Source organism: Histomonas meleagridis, assembly GCF_020186115.1.
Source record: "Histomonas meleagridis strain 2922-C6/04-10x chromosome Unknown contig_46, whole genome shotgun sequence".
NCBI classification, from domain to species: domain Eukaryota; phylum Parabasalia; order Tritrichomonadida; family Dientamoebidae; genus Histomonas; species Histomonas meleagridis.
The window spans coordinates 203,531-220,929 of NW_027150889.1; the positions used below are offsets into that span (position 1 = coordinate 203,531).

Here is a 17,399-nt window from a genome sequence, read left to right on the forward strand (position 1 = left end):
ACAGAGGAGCGCGACATCAACACCTTAACCAAAATAATTAAAACTTTTATTAAATCACTTGGTGATTCTGTTGATTTAAGTCCCTTTTTTAATCCGAATCCTTCCATTCTTCCATTCCAACTTAGTTTACTTTACACAATTTCATTATCTCCAGAATTATTTCCTATCTTCTTTCGATATAGTGAAGAGTGTAAAGCAATTAGTCATTTTGGATTAACACAACCAAATTGGCATCTTCGAACTTTATCAATTAATCTTTTCATAACCTTTTCAGCGATATTTGGTGCTGACCAACTTAATGATCATCTATCAATAATTCTATCATTTGCACGTGAATCATTAGAACAGCCAGAAAACGTTTTTATTCACATCTGGAATTCAATTGGTTCCATTTTTTCAGAAGTTGAAATTCCAGATTCACAACTTTACGACGTATCGCAAGCGTCACTTTTGTCGTTTGAAATTCCGACGTTATCTCCGATAGCCAAGATGCAAGCTTTAATTGTATTATCACATAAATTTGACAAATTACCCGATGATTTAATTTATACAATTTTAGATAAATCATTAATATTGTCAACAATGATAATTCAAGATGAAGATCCTCAAATATTAGCCGATATATTTAATAATGCAATTGACAGAACAAGTGTTGAAAAAATTTATTCATTTATACATGCAAAAATGGTTGAATCACTTAATGTCAATGAATTTTTTGTTTTAGTAATTCTTTTTTTAATCAAATCATTAATGGAAAAAATATCCAAATTGATACGAAATGATTGGGAAATTTGCATGAATTTAATTCGTAAAATATCACAAATCCAAAATGAAATATACATACTGATTATTTGTGAATTTATATCATCACTTTCGGAAGTATTTGAGAAACAAATTCTTAACTCGAACTTATTCTTGGATTATACAATTCCATTACTTTTAAGTCCATCTCCAGCATTACGACATCATTCACGTGACGCTATTTATCAATGTATTACTTCTATCTCGATACCATTTCATGGCCTTGTCGAGAACATATGGAAAATATCATCGCAAGTTACAGAAGATGTTGAACTTTATATGACTCTTTTAGCACGATCCATTGAGAATCAATGCGAAGAAATCGATGAAAACATTATAATACAAATATCTGAATACGCTAAAAATAACTTACAAAACATTAATACATTTAATGGCGCGTTATCAATATCAAGTGTTTTATTAACAAACTTTGAGATAACTCATCAAATATTACTCGAGCCAACATTCATATCTATTAAAATGTGTATTAGTTCTGAACAAGATGAACCAATAATTAATTGTTTACATCGTTTACAATATTTAATTCCAATGTTTTCACAATTGTTCGATCAAGATTTTTATCAAAGAATCGATTGGATACTTACAAATGAAGAGATGAACACAAATATACGTAAAAACGCATTACTTTGCGCTTCTTCAATTGCCGAAATTTTACCAAACGAATTTTTGGTACATCATATCTTTGATATATGTATGAAATGGGGGCAATCAAATGATGAAGTATTAATTAATGCGACGTTTGTATCAATGTTACGAATAGCGAAAGTTTTATCTGTCGAAATGTTACAACAAATTTCGATGATGTTTAGTGATATCGCAATGCAAACATCGAATCAAAGTGTTATTAATGAATGCGTTTTGTTTATATCGAAGTTATTAGATGAAGTTGGAGAACCAATACTTAATGCATCACAAAAAATACTAAGCACATTTTTATCAAATGATATCAAGAAAGATAACCCGATATTCACATCAGCTGTTTCAATGATGTGTAATATGCTTAAGTTTAATGGCGATTTCTGTCGTGCGATTTTTATGTTTGCGAAAAAGTTAATCGAAACAAATGATATTGAACTCATCGATTTATCTTTAGATATATTTATTGAGGGAATTGAAAATAAGACTTTCGTTAATGAGGAAATAAATGAAATTGTGATGATAACGATGTATTTGATATCACAGAATCAAATTGATTCGGATTTGATACAAAATTTATCATTTTTAATCATAAACTTAATCGAAAATAAATTGTTAAGTAATGCCGATCAAATTAAAAACGTTTATAATTGGTCGAATTATTGGATAAATGAATTAATAACTTCAAACTCTAATTTATTGGAAACATTATCAAATTTGGCTTTGCTCCAATGGATAATCGTTTTGTTCTATAAGAACATTATACAATTGGACGTAAACACATTCATAAAAACTTTCGAACAATTCCCTCCAAAACAAATTAATGACACAAAATTGATGTGTAAATATCTGTTGGATATGGCTCATGATAACGATATATTAAATGCTTTCGCTTTAAATATAATTGGAGCTATCGCTAGATTACTTGTAATTAACCCTTTAAACTTAAGCAAAAGAATTGACACCGATGATGTGAACAGACTCAGTGAATTGATTAACGTGCTCGTGAAGGGTGCCCCAAACACAAACTTGGTGTTAAATGAAGTGGTGGGTAACTCAGAAGAGAAAAAAACACGTTTACAACAGTTCTTTAAATAAACTTATAATATAATTGTCACAAAATTGTATATTTATGATACTTAGTAAATAAAAACATACTGATGTGATACGTTTTTAATGTTTTCATTAATTAATAAAACATAGAGAAGTATTTGAATGTACTTATGTTTCAGCTGTGTTACCGAGGTTGAAAAATGATTTGTTAATTAATGTTCATCCTATTATGGTTGAAATAGATTCAATCAATAAACTATTCAATTTTCACAGAAACTGTTCCGATGTAAATTGGAAATATATCATTAAATATGATACATTTCAAGCACTCATAAATTGAAAATTTCACATACGAAATAATATAAAAAATATGCAAATTTATTTTTATAAACAAGGTCCAACAAAGTTTGTACTTCATTTGCTACTACCTCAGAATCAAACAAAGACATCAAAGCATCATAAGCTTCAAACATATCAAAAATCTCCTCAATTTTGTAATCAAGTTTGGAAGTATTACAAGCATTAACAACTCTTATTAAACACCGGATGACCGTTAATTCTGTCGTATTATCGACGGTTAAAATGTGGTTAAAAAGTGCGTCGACAACGTTAACTGGGCCGATCATTCTCAATTGAAAAGCGTTTGCGCGCATTAAAATGTCCAATAAAACTGAGAGCGCTGAGTATTGCACTTGGTATATGCTGTAGTGAATACAATTCATTAGAGGAACTAAAATAGAAAATTCTGGATTTTCATTTTCTAATATGATATCAATGATTAAAGGACACCTTTTAATTGCATTTCCCAAAAAGTTAAAAATAGCAATTTGAACCTTATGTGAACTTTCCCCGTCTTTACATAAAAAATGATTAATAAGTGGCAAATCAAAATATTCTTTTGATGTAATAATTTGTTGATTAATGAACTCAATCATTAAACCTGTTAATTCCCAGCCAAGTATAGTAATGCAATTTAGCTGAGATCTTCGCATTTCACAAAAATGTTTAAGCCAAAATTCGCTTTGGAAGTTCTCTATAAAAAGTGGAACTTTTTGAGTCAAAGTAATTTTGATCGTCGTGTAAACGGTCGTCTGTGCATTGATGTTGGGGCACCCCGAAAGTATTTTGCCGATCACTTCAACCATTGGCAAAAAGTCAAAATCAGGAATCATAATTGCAGTGTTGATTACATGATAAATGAATAGAGAAATTATTTCAACTGTTTCAATGTGGAAATTTTGGTAAAAAAATTGCTCAAATTGGATACAAAGATCTGGATATTTTTTAGATATTAACATAAGAAGAGTTAAAGAAGTTTTGGAACATGGATCTATAACTGTGACAAATTCTATGATCTTGTTAAGCGATTCTTGAGAAAATGGATATTGATGATTTGAAAAAATAATACAAATCTTTTTCAATAAATCACATAGAGCTTTTCCTTCGTCAACTCTATTCTCATTTAAGCAATATAAAATGAGCTGCTGGAAAAAATTATTGGTAAATAAAGGAAACAATTTATATTTGAGTGCTGCTTTGAGCGGGGATTTCAATGAACCCAGTATACGAATTAAATTGCTTTTGTGGTAAGTTGGGTTATTAATTATTTTGAACAGTTCTTCAAATGATTGTTTAATATAAGCAATAGCATTTTCTGATTTTTCTTCTTTTTCAATTGAAACATTACTTTGACCTCTTTGTGCTGCTAAAAATTTTGTTGAAGTTTTTGGAAATTTGTTCTTTTTTGGGTCTTTGTATCCTATATTCAAGGTCGAATTTAGTTAGCCCATGTCACTTTTACGGTTAGAAGAAATATTTTTTTTATTTACTAAAAATATTTAATAACAACTCTCTAAATATGTGGGGAGTTATCATATATAGAATATAGAAGTCATAAACGTGAATCTTAATTTCAACCATATTCAATTCCATATATATATTTTCAAATTTGCCAGATAGTAAAGTCCAACCATACTTATTATTAAAGTGTGCATCGAAATTTTAATGAAATTCCTTTAAAATATATTTTCTAGATTTTAAATTTTGCAAATATATTTTCAATATTTACTAAAACTTAATTGACATAAATTATTTACAGACAATTTTTTGGTTTGAAAAATTCATCAAACAATAAAGTGCTTTATTTTAATACAAAGTAAACAATTTTATTTGGGGGAGTCTGTTTGACGATAGAATATATCCAGTTGGATGTTTTATTTTCTTTGTTTTTTTCGTTCAATAGGTTGTTCAATAGTTGATCTTGTCCCACCCTTTTCTCCAGATGAAAACTCAGTCGGAGAATGGAAATTATTTGGACATTCTATTGCAACAGAAGATCGCATTGTTCTAGTTCCTCCAATTCAACATCGAATTGGTTCTCTTTGGACAAACGCAGAATTTCCAGCTACAGGTTGGTCAATATTGTTTAACATCAAAATTATTCAACCACAATTTCATGGAGGCTTTTGCATATGGTACAACAAAAAATTAATACCAAAAGGGCCATTTTACGGCGGTCCACCAAAACTTGATGGTATTGCTATTATTGGTGATATCAGTGAACGTGATTATGAAAGAGTTTTAGAAATACATATGATTCAATCTTCAGGATCAGATGATTTATTTACAGCAGTTCTACCAGAACCATGTGTAACATATGGTTTAGCTGATGAAGAAGTTTCGATCACCCTTAAACTTTCCTTGAAAAAAGGTGAAGTATTATTATATGGCGGCGAAGCACCAGACATGTTAACATTAATTGATCAACAAGAGTTACAAACAGACGTCACACATAACTACATTGGCATTTCTGCTTCCACTGGAGAATTTGCCTCTGGTATTGAAATTGATAGCATCATAGCGCAAGTTAATCCACGCATTAAACAAGATCAATCGAAAAGCAAAACCAAGCGCGAAGTCACAAACATGAACTATGATTCATATGACTTCCAAAAGAGTCCAAACGAAATCTTCCGCACTGTGAAGTTGAACTACTTCACCAGCGACATTCAAAAAGCGAACGATAACAATTACGACACTTCACTTTTTGCCAACACGAATCGGGAACGTGTCTTTGATTCCATTGAAGTTCTTCTCGAAGTTGTTTCTACTTTAGCAAAGCAAAACGACTTGGTGAACTTTGTCGAAAATTCGATTGGTAATTTTTCTTCGAAATGGGCCAAACGAAAAGTGAAGCTCATTAATAGTATTCCTGAGATGAATCATTCTGTTTCTAATACATGTAATCAAACAGATGAAATGGTGCGTGTGTTTAAGGAAACAGTACATGACGTGTTAACAAGATCAACACAAAAAGCGATAAGCTTGGGTGATATTGTGTCGGATATGAACGGGTACGAAGTAGGTGTGGATGATAGCGTAACGAGTGTGGGATTCTCTACTTTCATACAGTTGTTGTTATTTGTTGCAATTTTGGAATCCCTTTTTGTGGTGGTACTTTTAATGTATTCACAATATAGCTCGAATATAAATGGATCGTTCTCATATCAACGTATTTAATAAAAATTATTGTTTTGTATAATAGGTTTGAATTTAAATTGGAGTTTACGTAAGGAGTAACAACTTTACTTGTACAGTCACATTCCACTTGAATGAAGTTGTTAAGACTCAGTAATTAACGTTCTCTAGTAAGACATTTAATATTAACGTGCTCCCCGAAGGGCACGGCATTCGGGGGAACCGGCAGAAGGGACCCGGAGGGTTGGGACGAATCCCAGGGATCCAATCGCGTTACATACCAATGGAAACAAAACCTTGCAGTATTATTTTAATTGGAAGTACACAAGCTGGGAAAACATTTATCAGACACAGGATTATGGGAGTTGATTCTTTACCTGAAAGACAAGTAGGTTGTATTTTCGAATCAATAAAGATACCTTACAAAGATATAACCATAAGATTTCAAATTTGGGATACACTTGGGCAAGGGCGCTATCGTAGTTACCTTGTGAATTATTTTCCATTGCAAAATGCAATTCTAATTATCTATAACACTGAAATAGTATATACTTTTGGAGATGTTGGTGCATTTAATGAATTGGTCATGAAAAGCTGTAAAAACAGCATTCCCAAAATTTTAATTGCTAATACAATTCATACTGAATATCGCAAAATTTCCCGTGAAGAAGGTGAAGCAAAAGCTAAAGAAATCAATGCTATTTACATGGAAACCAATTGTACAACTGGTGAAGGGATTGATAAAATTCTTCCTCAATGTTGTGATCTTTTGTATGATGAATTAATTAAAGCACCATCACTTTCAAGTATCAATTCAAAAGATGTTAAAAACAAAAAGAGTAAAAATGAAAAAGAAGTTTGTATTATTCAATAAAAAATTTCCAATTGTATTTATTCGCTTTTTATGGAAAACAATTTACTAAACAAACACATGGCATAGAGTATTTTCCAGATTATTGTTAAGATACTGATCAATTATCAGATATGCAAAAACAGCTTAATAAATTATATTGAGATAATTCCTTTTGCGAATAATTTCACAAATAACTAACAAGTTATCTGTCTTTTCTTTAAAGTTTAATTGAGGCGTCTTCGCTAACAACCGCCTTTTTTTGGCCGGCTAAAAATTCGTTATTATCAACATCATTTTTCACAGAAAATTGTTTTCAAAATTTGAAATAACCCTGTTTGGAACAAAAAAAACACTAACAAAAAGTTATCACGTTTCTCAGACGATACACAGCATGAAAGGAAACAGCCCTCACAGAAGATATATTCCACGTTCACCAATAAGGGGTAATACCCGTGAAGTAAGGACTACCTACAATAATCCAAGTTTAAACAGACCATCGTCAGATAATTCTAGAAGATTTAATCCTAATTTTATTATTTTTTCAGACTCAGACGAGACATCTTATTCCACTAGTTCCGAAAAAATAGTTCAAATAAGTTGGAGGTCAAGAAATAGTAACGAAAATGTCGATTCTAAAACCACGCAACCTCCTGAAATCCAAGAAACTAATGATAATGATGACCACCCGAGTTTAAGTCGTTCAACAGATTCACCGAGGCTATCAAATTCGCAAGAAATTATTCCACCACAAAAATGTAATGAAAATCAAGAAGTTGTTCATTCAATAATTTATGACAAACGAAAGCTTACAGGAACATGGAAGCGTTCAATTAGATGTATCAGCGGGGAAATCAATTTATTTTTTTCTGAATCCAAGACTACAAAATATGGAAAGTCTCATCTTATCTGTAAATCTCCACCGTTTTCGTTAAACTCTCCAAACTTATGTGCAGTTCTACAAAGGCATAAAATGGGACGTAGGTTTACCTTGTATTCTCCACCAATTAATGGAAATGAATTTCAATTAATGGGTATATGGCTCCATTTAGAGAAACTCAACGGCGTCAGCTTTAAACTCTTTCGGGTAGCTATTCCAGAGTCTGATGAATATCAACCTTCAGAGAAAAAATTTGAACTTTCCAAAGTAGCGAAAAGTGACACGCCGATAGAAGGAGTTAACGTTTATTCAACAGCAATGCCGACTATAACTGCGAATGGAAACATTGTTCTTAATTTTGGGCATTATTCAATAAAGAAAAGCTCAAAAAATTTTGTGGTGAATGGGAATGATGGAAATATCATTTTTCTCATTTATAAAAAATCAAAAGGAATATTAACGGTGAGATATCATTCTCCACCATTTACACCATTGTTGTCATTTGCAATAGGAATAGCTGTTATTACTTGTGGCGTTTAATTGCTACAAGAATTTTTGATTATAGATAAATCCATAGATTGTTTTAAATGTTATTGTTTTTTTATTTAATATGTTTTGATTTTTGTTAATTTTTAATTTAAATTTTATGAAAGGAATTGTTAAAAACATAAAAAAAATTAAAATATATTTACTTTATTTACTCAATCAATATTTATTATTTCCATTGTCTCCGTGGTGACTTACATCTGGCTGTCTTACATTTTGTTGGTGTTGTTGTCTGTTCAACTCTGACTCTATTTTTGACTTTAGTTGCTTTGTGTCTAGGCTTTGGTGTATTTGATACATTTTTGTCATTTTCTGCAAGTGAATATTTGCTTTCGAGTTTTTTAATGTAAAGTTCACCATCCCACATAAAATCTTTCCCTGTCTTTTGTTTATGTTCTTTTAACATTGAGAATAATTTTCTTTCGATCTTCGGTAATACTGTTTTGTAATCTGTTCTTGCTTTTGCTTCTTTCATTAATCTTTTTGCACCTTCATGAGTTCTTGACATTAAACGATTTGGATCAGATGAAGCAACTTTACATTCGTTCCAATTCCTTAAGATTTCTTCCCTTTGATTAATTACTTCAATAATATCATGAAATTCAATATAAATACTCTTTAGACGTAATATCTCTTTTTCTGTTTGAGAAAATTCATCACTAATATCATTTGTTTTTTTAATTACATTTCTCTCTTCAATTGGAATATGTAGCGTTTCATATAGTTCATTTAACTCTTTCCTTTGTATAACAATAAGTGTTTGTAATTTCTCTTCTTTTTGCGCCGAAAGTCTTTTAATTTCAGCTTGACATGAGTTAATAACATCAATTCCAAGAGTTGAATGACGAGCAATGAAATGATTCCGTTCTTCTTCACTTATCTCAAGAAGATCCCATAAATGATTAATTTCAACAGCCATTTGTGATATACTTGCAACGCGTTCTTCTCGAATACTTTGCAAACGCTTTGCACAATCTTTAAGTGATTGAATGGCTTGCTTTGTAACAACACATTTACCTAAGAATGTGGTGATATCTTCTTCAATAGTTAAGCTAAGTTCACTTGCAAGAGAAGTGATTTGGCCTTTAAGTTTTTGAACAATATCAATTCGTTTTTGTTTTTCGGTTTGGAGTTCATTAAGTTTCTTTTGCATGCGTGCTTGACGTTCTAGAGTGAAATCAGTTTCTCCAAGTTCGCTAAATTCGCCTCTTTCTTCTTTTGGAATACCCAATGCAGTGAAAACTTTGTTGAGCTCATTCATTAGAAATTGCATTTTGTCTTTTCTTTCTTGGCATGACTTAAGAAAAGCATCATACTTTGAATTTGCAATTTGTAGTTGTTGCCTTAATGGGAGTGTTGATGAAGCTGCTTTAAGCGCTTCATTAATTTCTTCTTTAGAATAACCATATGATTTCATTGCAGATTCATAATTTTGGAGAACATTTGTAATCTCGTTTTGCATGTTTTTGCATTTGGTTTTGATAGATTCTACATATTTTTGATATTCTTGAATAAGCAAATTGTTAAGAACTTGTTTCTCAGAATCACGTTCGTCCTTGTTTAATCCAAATGTTTTCCAAAGTTCTATCAATTGAGGTACAATGTGAAGCTCGAAAAGCTCGTTCTTTTCCATAAATTCCAAATTGTTAACGTACATGTTCTGAAAAATATTGCGGTTAAAAGTGCGTTCCTAAGCTACAAAATGAGCCCTTTCAAAAGCGTACAAATTTGAATTCTATGAAAAAGTTTATGATTGAATTCTGTTTGATCATAAACTCCAATTCTATTGAGGATTTGGCTTTGGGCTGAATTTTCTTTAAAAAACATGAAAAAAATATTTTTTTGACTGTGCTAGCTCTCTGCTTACTTTCATGTTGTTGTTATTTGCTTTTATTTCATGCATTTATTGATTTTTTGCAAAGTCAGTTTCCCATCAAAATAAATTATTGAAAATAGTGTTTTGTACGTATAATCAGCCGGCCAAATATTAAAATCGATCATTTTCAACTCAAAAAAAACCTTTAATCATTTTTTGTATAACTAAAGCACAATTTAAATTAACATATGAGTATATGTCAAGACATAAAAATTATGTTGAGTTAAAAAGACCTTTCAAAATATTATTCCCTAATAAAAATTTTAAAAGCTAATTAGCAATTAAAAGTTAAATCATAAAATATACCCATCAATAATAAAACTAAATATGTAGGACATCCATACATTTTAATGAGGAACATAAAATTTATGTTTAACTTTAGATATCTTGTTTTATTGAAATTCTAAAAAAGCCAAAATTTATAGCATTTCTAAATTTTATGAAGAGCTTTAAAAGCTTTTTCTAAAATTTTTATTGGGAATAATAAACAGTGATTATATTTTGATAACCCCATCACATGGTGTGAAAACATTATCAACTTTTTGAAATATATCGTTCCGTTAAATGCGATCAAAACATGTCCCCACAACTTTTTGAATGATGAATGTTAAAAGCATAAGAGGATAACACCAGTAATAAAGGTTTCTTATAAAACCTTTAAGATATCATGCCTTTATTTATTAATAAATATAAGCTATTATAGTGAACCATTATCATTTTCATGAGTTATTTTTATAGGCTTTCGGTGTAAAAAGTTTTTTAATGACCGGCCGATTTTAAAGAAATTCCACATCAACCACTTAGTATTGAAAATTTTCAGATGAATTCACGTGAAATTGAATAATTTGACGTTGAATGATCATTACGGTTTTTTTAATTTTCCATTTTCGTTTTTGAATGTCCCTAAATCAAGTTGAATGCAATGAAGATTCACTATCGATTTACTTGTGCGTCCCTAAGAAATATACACGCCGAATATGCATCAGGAAAAATCAAAAGATAAATACTTTACAAAAGCGATTTCCAAATGATCCAAAAAAATTTATCTTTAATGGACAGTATTTGGGAGAAGAATTCACATTTAACTTCTACGGAATCAATAACCATGATATAATCGTTGCAGTTCCAGATAATTGCGGATTTGACTTATCAAATAGCAATTGGATTCACGCTTCAAGAGATTCAGATGATATTGCTGACAGGATTTCATTATCAATGAATTCTAAAACACGTCCAGAGGCAAGCCGCCTTCGGGATCTCAAATTTATGACTATAGAAAGAAAACCTAGAATTTTCCGAAAAATGTGCACCGCAGTTAACAAATCGACAGATGACTTTCCAAAGGTTTTTTCTAACACAATAGTAGATTTTTCTTATACAAATTCTCCATCAGATCAAGCTTTACCTGTTTGTTGGAATGAAAAAGAAATTCACGAACATAATTGACGTTTTTTGTTTTGTAAATTTAAATTTATTAACTCATAATATTATTCTTTTCCTTAATATTGGTCAATCACATTCATAATTTTCGAAAAAAATCTTTCGGTTGGCTAATTCTATCGAAATTTCCTTATTTAATCTCTCCAATTTGATTTTTGAAGTTTGGGTGCTCATGAGCTGGCGGCCGTTTACAGTTAAGTGGCCACGACCGGTAATGTAAAGTTCACAAACAGCGTCATTCAAAAAGTGGGTTGGAAAATCTTTGATCAAAATTTATCGAAGACGAAATGATATAATAAAAAAAGCGGATTACCGTAACAAACATTAACTTTTCGCCATTTAAAGAACCAATGAAATTTTGAAATACGAATTTGTCCAAACTGAAAAAGAAAATTTATGTTCATAATAACATCAAAAAAAATGTAAAAACAAAATTTGTGGACACTGAATGGTGGGAGCTTACAAACAAACTTAAATATTGTGTTCCTTCTTGAAATCTAATACTTGACTTAAATAAGATGGAACGGGACGATAATTCTTCTTTTTCCCACTTGGCTTTGATTCGGCATGTGTTTCACCTGATTGAACACTTGGAGTTTTTTCTCTTTTATTTTTGGATAAATATTTGTTTTTGGTTTGTTCTCCAAAATCTTCTTCTTCTTGAGCTTCGTCATTTCCTGACGATTCAGTTGACACAGAATTGGATTGCGAAGTATGAAATGATGTTACACTTCCAAAATCTGAAATAGAATTTGTTTGTGAAAAAGAGATTTCTCTTTCACGATCTGGGAATTCATGAATATCGTAACTAACATTTGTTGAATAAGATCTTTGGATTTTCAATACCTTTTTGTCGTCAGATATTTTAGAATCATAATTGTCCAACTCATTTTGTTTGGTGCTCCCACCTTTCTTGCTTTTCATAGCAGTTCCTTCATTTGATTTCTTTGGAATTGGAATCCCGCTTTTTTTCATTAAGTAGTTTTTCAATGTTTTACAAAAAATTGTGATAATTCAACGCGACCGTTTATAAAATCCGTTAAAAAAATTCAGATGTCTCAAACCGCAGATGCTTACTTTATTGGGAGAATCCTAGGTGCTTCAGGTTTTAAGGAAGGCGCATTTTGCAGGTGGTGGATATCAGCAGGGCAGCAATGGAAATTAGTAAATGGTTTAGATAGAGGTCAAACACAGACAGATTGTTCAAATGATTTTTCAGATGTAAATGTATGGAGTCATCCAATTGATGCACAGTTCGAGTTTGCCGGAATTCAGGGATGGCCTAAATTAAGTTTTCAAGTTTGGCAACATGATTCACTTGGGCGTTCATATCTTGGAGGATATGGATTTTGTGATCTACCAATGTCACCAGGAAATCATGATATAGATGTGCACTTATGGAGGCCAACAGGTTCTTACATTGAAGAACTAACAACAAGATACATTGGAGGATCTCCTCATCTTCAAGATACAACTATTGTTCATGCACCAAAAGAGAGATATCGTATTAAGTCAGAAAGTGTCGGTACTGTTCATCTTAATGTCAGTTTAATTCTTGGCCGAACTTCGAATTTCCAAATTGCATTTTAAAAGTTTGTTTTCTGTGTATTAAATTCAAAATAAAAAAGTTCTGTAATTATTTTTAGTAGTAAAATAATTTTTTTTGAAATAATTTTCATTTTTTTCTCCATAATGAATTATTGATGATTTATTGATTGGTAAAAGTATGTTCCAATTTGCACAGTTCTATGTTATCTCAGGATAAATATCAACATACATTTATAAAGTTTTCCAATGTCAAGGATCCGAAAATTCTCACAATATTATGTCCCATAATGTAAAGTCTGGTAACATTGTGTTTGATCAATATTACTCACTGTAAGTTTGATTGGTTGGGTAGAAGAATATCAACAATGCATAGAATATTCTCATTATGTAAATATTGTTCATGTAAAAACAAAGCATTATAAAGTGGAAGTTCGAACTTTTACTTGTATATACTATACTACATACGACGCAAGCCTCGACATTTGGGGTTTGCAACTTTGCTCTTCGATCGCATTCCATTCTTTATAGACTGCATATTGTTGACCAAGTAATCAGCCTTGGAGAGATCTTTTGGATCATGGATGTGTTACATTGTAAATTATGGTGGAAAAATATTCACTTACACTGCTCCCTAGTGTGTCTGCAAAGATATAGAAATATAAAAATAAATCGATTACATCTTTGTGACAAAATGTAATAAAGTTGTGGCAAAAATTTTCTTACGTATGCAAATTCAAATGAAGTTGTTTTCCCCAGAAAAATATCATCATCACTTCGAAAGTTTTATTAACTTCCAAATTATCAGGACGATGTTCAAAAACAATAAATATATTTATTGATATTATTACCGTTAGTTGTAACGCAGTATTTAAACAACGCTATCAATAATTGAGATACTTAAGTGAGGAGTGTTTTCTAAAGTTTCTTTTTCCTTTTTATTTTTTTTATATAAATAACAGAAAGTTACAATTACAGCGGTTATTATTATTACAAAAATGGTACCACCAACACATGAAGAGATCATATTGTAATCGTGGATTTTACCATAAAATTTGAAATATTTCCCACATTTATTTGATAAATCTTCATAAACTCCAAAATTTATACCTTTCCAATAATTATTATTTTCACCATCGCTCTCATAATTTGAATATGAATATGAATTCGGTAAGCAAAGAGTTATATTATCTAAATTTGCATCTGCAAATATATTATCATTAAAAGTCATTGGCTGTTTAGAAGGGAAATAAAAAATATATAAACTTGAACAGTTTTGGAATATTTTTGTCGAATTTTGATTAATTGTTTCTAATTTTGGTAAATAAACAATTTGTAAACTAATGCAACCACAAAATTGGCCATCGCCATCAAGTACAAGTGCGTTTTCAAACGAAACACTTTTTAATGAAATGCAATCTTTAAAACAAAATGATGGAATTATACTTAATTTATTTAGTGTAATATTATTTAATTTGGTACAATTCAAAAATGCATAAGTTCCAATTGCCCTTAAATTTGATAAATTAACAAATTTTAATGATATACAATGTTCAAATGTATTTGTTCCATATATTTGTGTAATTAATGGTAAATTTAAAGTTTCAAGTGAATAACAATGCGAGAATTCATATCCCGAATCAACAGAATCTGTTGATTTATAATTTGGTAAATTTATTGTTTTAAGGTTTTGACAATATGAAAATAGATAACTTCTTGATGTTTGTAATGATCTAAGTGAAATATATTCAACACTTTTGACACCAGAAAACAAATGTGATGGAGAAATTTCAAGAGAATTCATATAAATTATTTCTAATGAATTACATTCTTTTATTATTGGCCCATTATTAACTGTAATAACAGAATCTAAATTAAGTTCTTTTAATGAACTACAATTCATAAATGATAAGTTTTCAATTGTTTTAACATTTGTAATATTAACATATTCTAAACTATTGCAATTACATACAAAATAATTTCCTATTTTATTAAGTTGCGGTATATAAATTTTTTTAAGTGAATCACATTGATAAAACAAATATGAATTATAAGAAATAAGTTTGGGTAATGATATATTAATTAAATTAGTGCAATTATAAAAAGCATATGAACCAATAATTTGAAGATTTGGTAATTCAACATGTTTAACTTTATAACAATTTCTCATAAAATAATTTTCTATTTTTAGAACATTTGGGAAATTAATAGTTTCAACAATATCAAAAGCATTTGTAAATGCATTTGATCCAATATATTTCAAACTTTCAAAATCAAAATGAGTCATATTTATATTAGACATAAAATAATCAGATGCATTCATCAAATTCGGTAAATTTATTGTATTTAAATTAAAACATCCTTCAAATGGTGAAATGCCAATGCTTATAAGTTTTGGTAAAGTTATATTAATTAATTTCCCATTAAATGAAAATGAATAATCATCACATGTTTCAAGATTAGGTAAATATAATTTACTAACTTTCATGTAACTTAATGCAAAATTACCACATGATTTAAGATTAAGTAAATTTATAGATTTTAAATTTGTTCCATTAAATGCATAGTTTCCTATATACTCACAATTTTTAAAAGTTACAGTTTCAAAATTAAAATAAGCATTTGAAAATGCATAATCGTCAATTATTTTGATGTTTTCATAGAAAAGATCATCCAGAATGTCACATTGTTCAAATGCATGCTTTCCAATGTATTCTGCGTTTGTCACAACTGTTGCTTCAGTTATTGTCCGACCACGAAATAATGAATCAGGTATATAACTTATATTTGGCATATAAATGACAATTAATGCGCTGCATCCTTCAATAAATGGACCATCTATGTTTTTAAGTAATGGTAAATGAAGAGTTTCTAAGTTTGAGTCACCATTAAATGCACCTTCAGAAATATTTATGACTTTGGAAATGTTTAAAGTTACAAGTGATGAACATTCGCGAAATGCATCAATTCCAATCGATGTTACATTTGGTAAATCCGCAGTTTTTAAAGACTTACACATATAGAACATATTCGATGAAACAGTTTCTAATGATGGTAAACTTATTGATGAAAGTCCACTATTACTAAAAGCATGTGATCCACAATGTTTGAGTTGTGGAAGATCAACACGTTTTAGGAGCAAGCAGAATTGAAAAGCATAATTGGATATTTTTATAACATGAGGAAATGATACAAATTCGAGGCTTGTACACTCTTGAAATGCATTATCATCAATGCAATTTAGAGTTGGTGCTTCAGCTGTAACCAAATATTGACATTTTGCAAATGCTTCTGATTTAAAACTAGTAACATTAGCGAAATAAATATGCTTCAATTTGCTACAATATTTAAAACAAAAACCTGTTTCTAGTGGAATGCTTATGGAAATGTTTTCAACATTTCTCAAACAAAATGTAAAAATCATGTCTAAATCATAATAACATGTAATAACATTACTCGAAATTGAAAAGCTACGAATTTTATCCCAAACAGTGAAATTGAATACATACGTGAGTTCACCATTAAGAACGACAATATCTGAAAAATCTGTTGATTTGTTTACAGTAATTGCATTTTCATATGCATGTTGTATGTTTTTACCTGTGACACGAATGTTTTTATTAACAAGTATTTCGATAAAAGATAAGGAAAGATAAGGGAATATGAAAATCATTAAAATGATCTGAACTGACCTTTCACATAGCGGCTTTTGTGAAGTAAAACACTTATTCAATGCAAAGTGACAGTTCTGACATTGAAATTTTTTACCGATAAAAATGTTGAATAGGCAGAACCAAATAAAACGATTAAAATCATTAGAAATATGATATTCAACATTATTAAAATTCAAGGGATTCCGTTTATAAAGTTATGATCTCACTGAGTTTTTCATTCAAAACTTGTTCTGTCAGAACTCAAGCAAGTTGCATACACATATTATGATTCACACATAAACTTCTATAATTGGGCCAAATAAACCTGCTAATAAAATCATAATAAATAATATTAATTAATATCTTCATTATTGTTGCAACAGAAATCAAAATTTCATATGTAGTGTCGGTTATACCGGTTTATTTATATATTTTTTGATGCTAAGAATATCTTATGCATAGCTTAACATATAATCCCAAAATTGCATCACAATTGGCTAATCAATTTTTGAAATTTCATTTCGAAGTGCATTGTGCAATAAAGCAACATAAAAGAATACAATAACAGATAATGACATCAATAATTTGTACAAAGACAGACAATTCAATTTGCTTATAAAT

The 17,399-nt window shown here is 30.0% G+C and overlaps 3 protein-coding genes across 3 annotated transcripts; 2 read left to right on the top strand and 1 right to left on the bottom strand.

Annotated features, from left to right (window-relative positions):
• Nucleotides 1–4,719: 4,719 nt before the first annotated feature.
• Nucleotides 4,720–6,030, top strand: GO595_006704 (Legume-like lectin family protein; the record flags this gene model as incomplete). Its single annotated transcript, XM_067920087.1, has 1 exon — nucleotides 4,720–6,030. One exon carries the CDS (start codon nucleotides 4,720–4,722, stop codon nucleotides 6,028–6,030), a length of 1,311 nt encoding a protein of 436 aa, XP_067773132.1.
• Nucleotides 6,031–8,433: 2,403 nt separating this feature from the next.
• Nucleotides 8,434–9,897, bottom strand: GO595_006705 (Microtubule associated protein (MAP65/ASE1 family); the record flags this gene model as incomplete). Its single annotated transcript, XM_067920088.1, has 1 exon — nucleotides 8,434–9,897. The coding sequence occupies one exon, from the start codon at nucleotides 9,895–9,897 to the stop codon at nucleotides 8,434–8,436; it is 1,464 nt and encodes a 487-aa protein (XP_067773133.1).
• A 2,736-nt stretch (nucleotides 9,898–12,633) lies between these two features.
• On the top strand, nucleotides 12,634–13,170 carry GO595_006706 (B9 domain-containing protein 2; the record flags this gene model as incomplete). The annotated part of the gene is made up of 1 exon (XM_067920089.1): nucleotides 12,634–13,170. One exon carries the CDS (start codon nucleotides 12,634–12,636, stop codon nucleotides 13,168–13,170), a length of 537 nt encoding a protein of 178 aa, XP_067773134.1.
• Nucleotides 13,171–17,399: the final 4,229 nt, after the last annotated feature.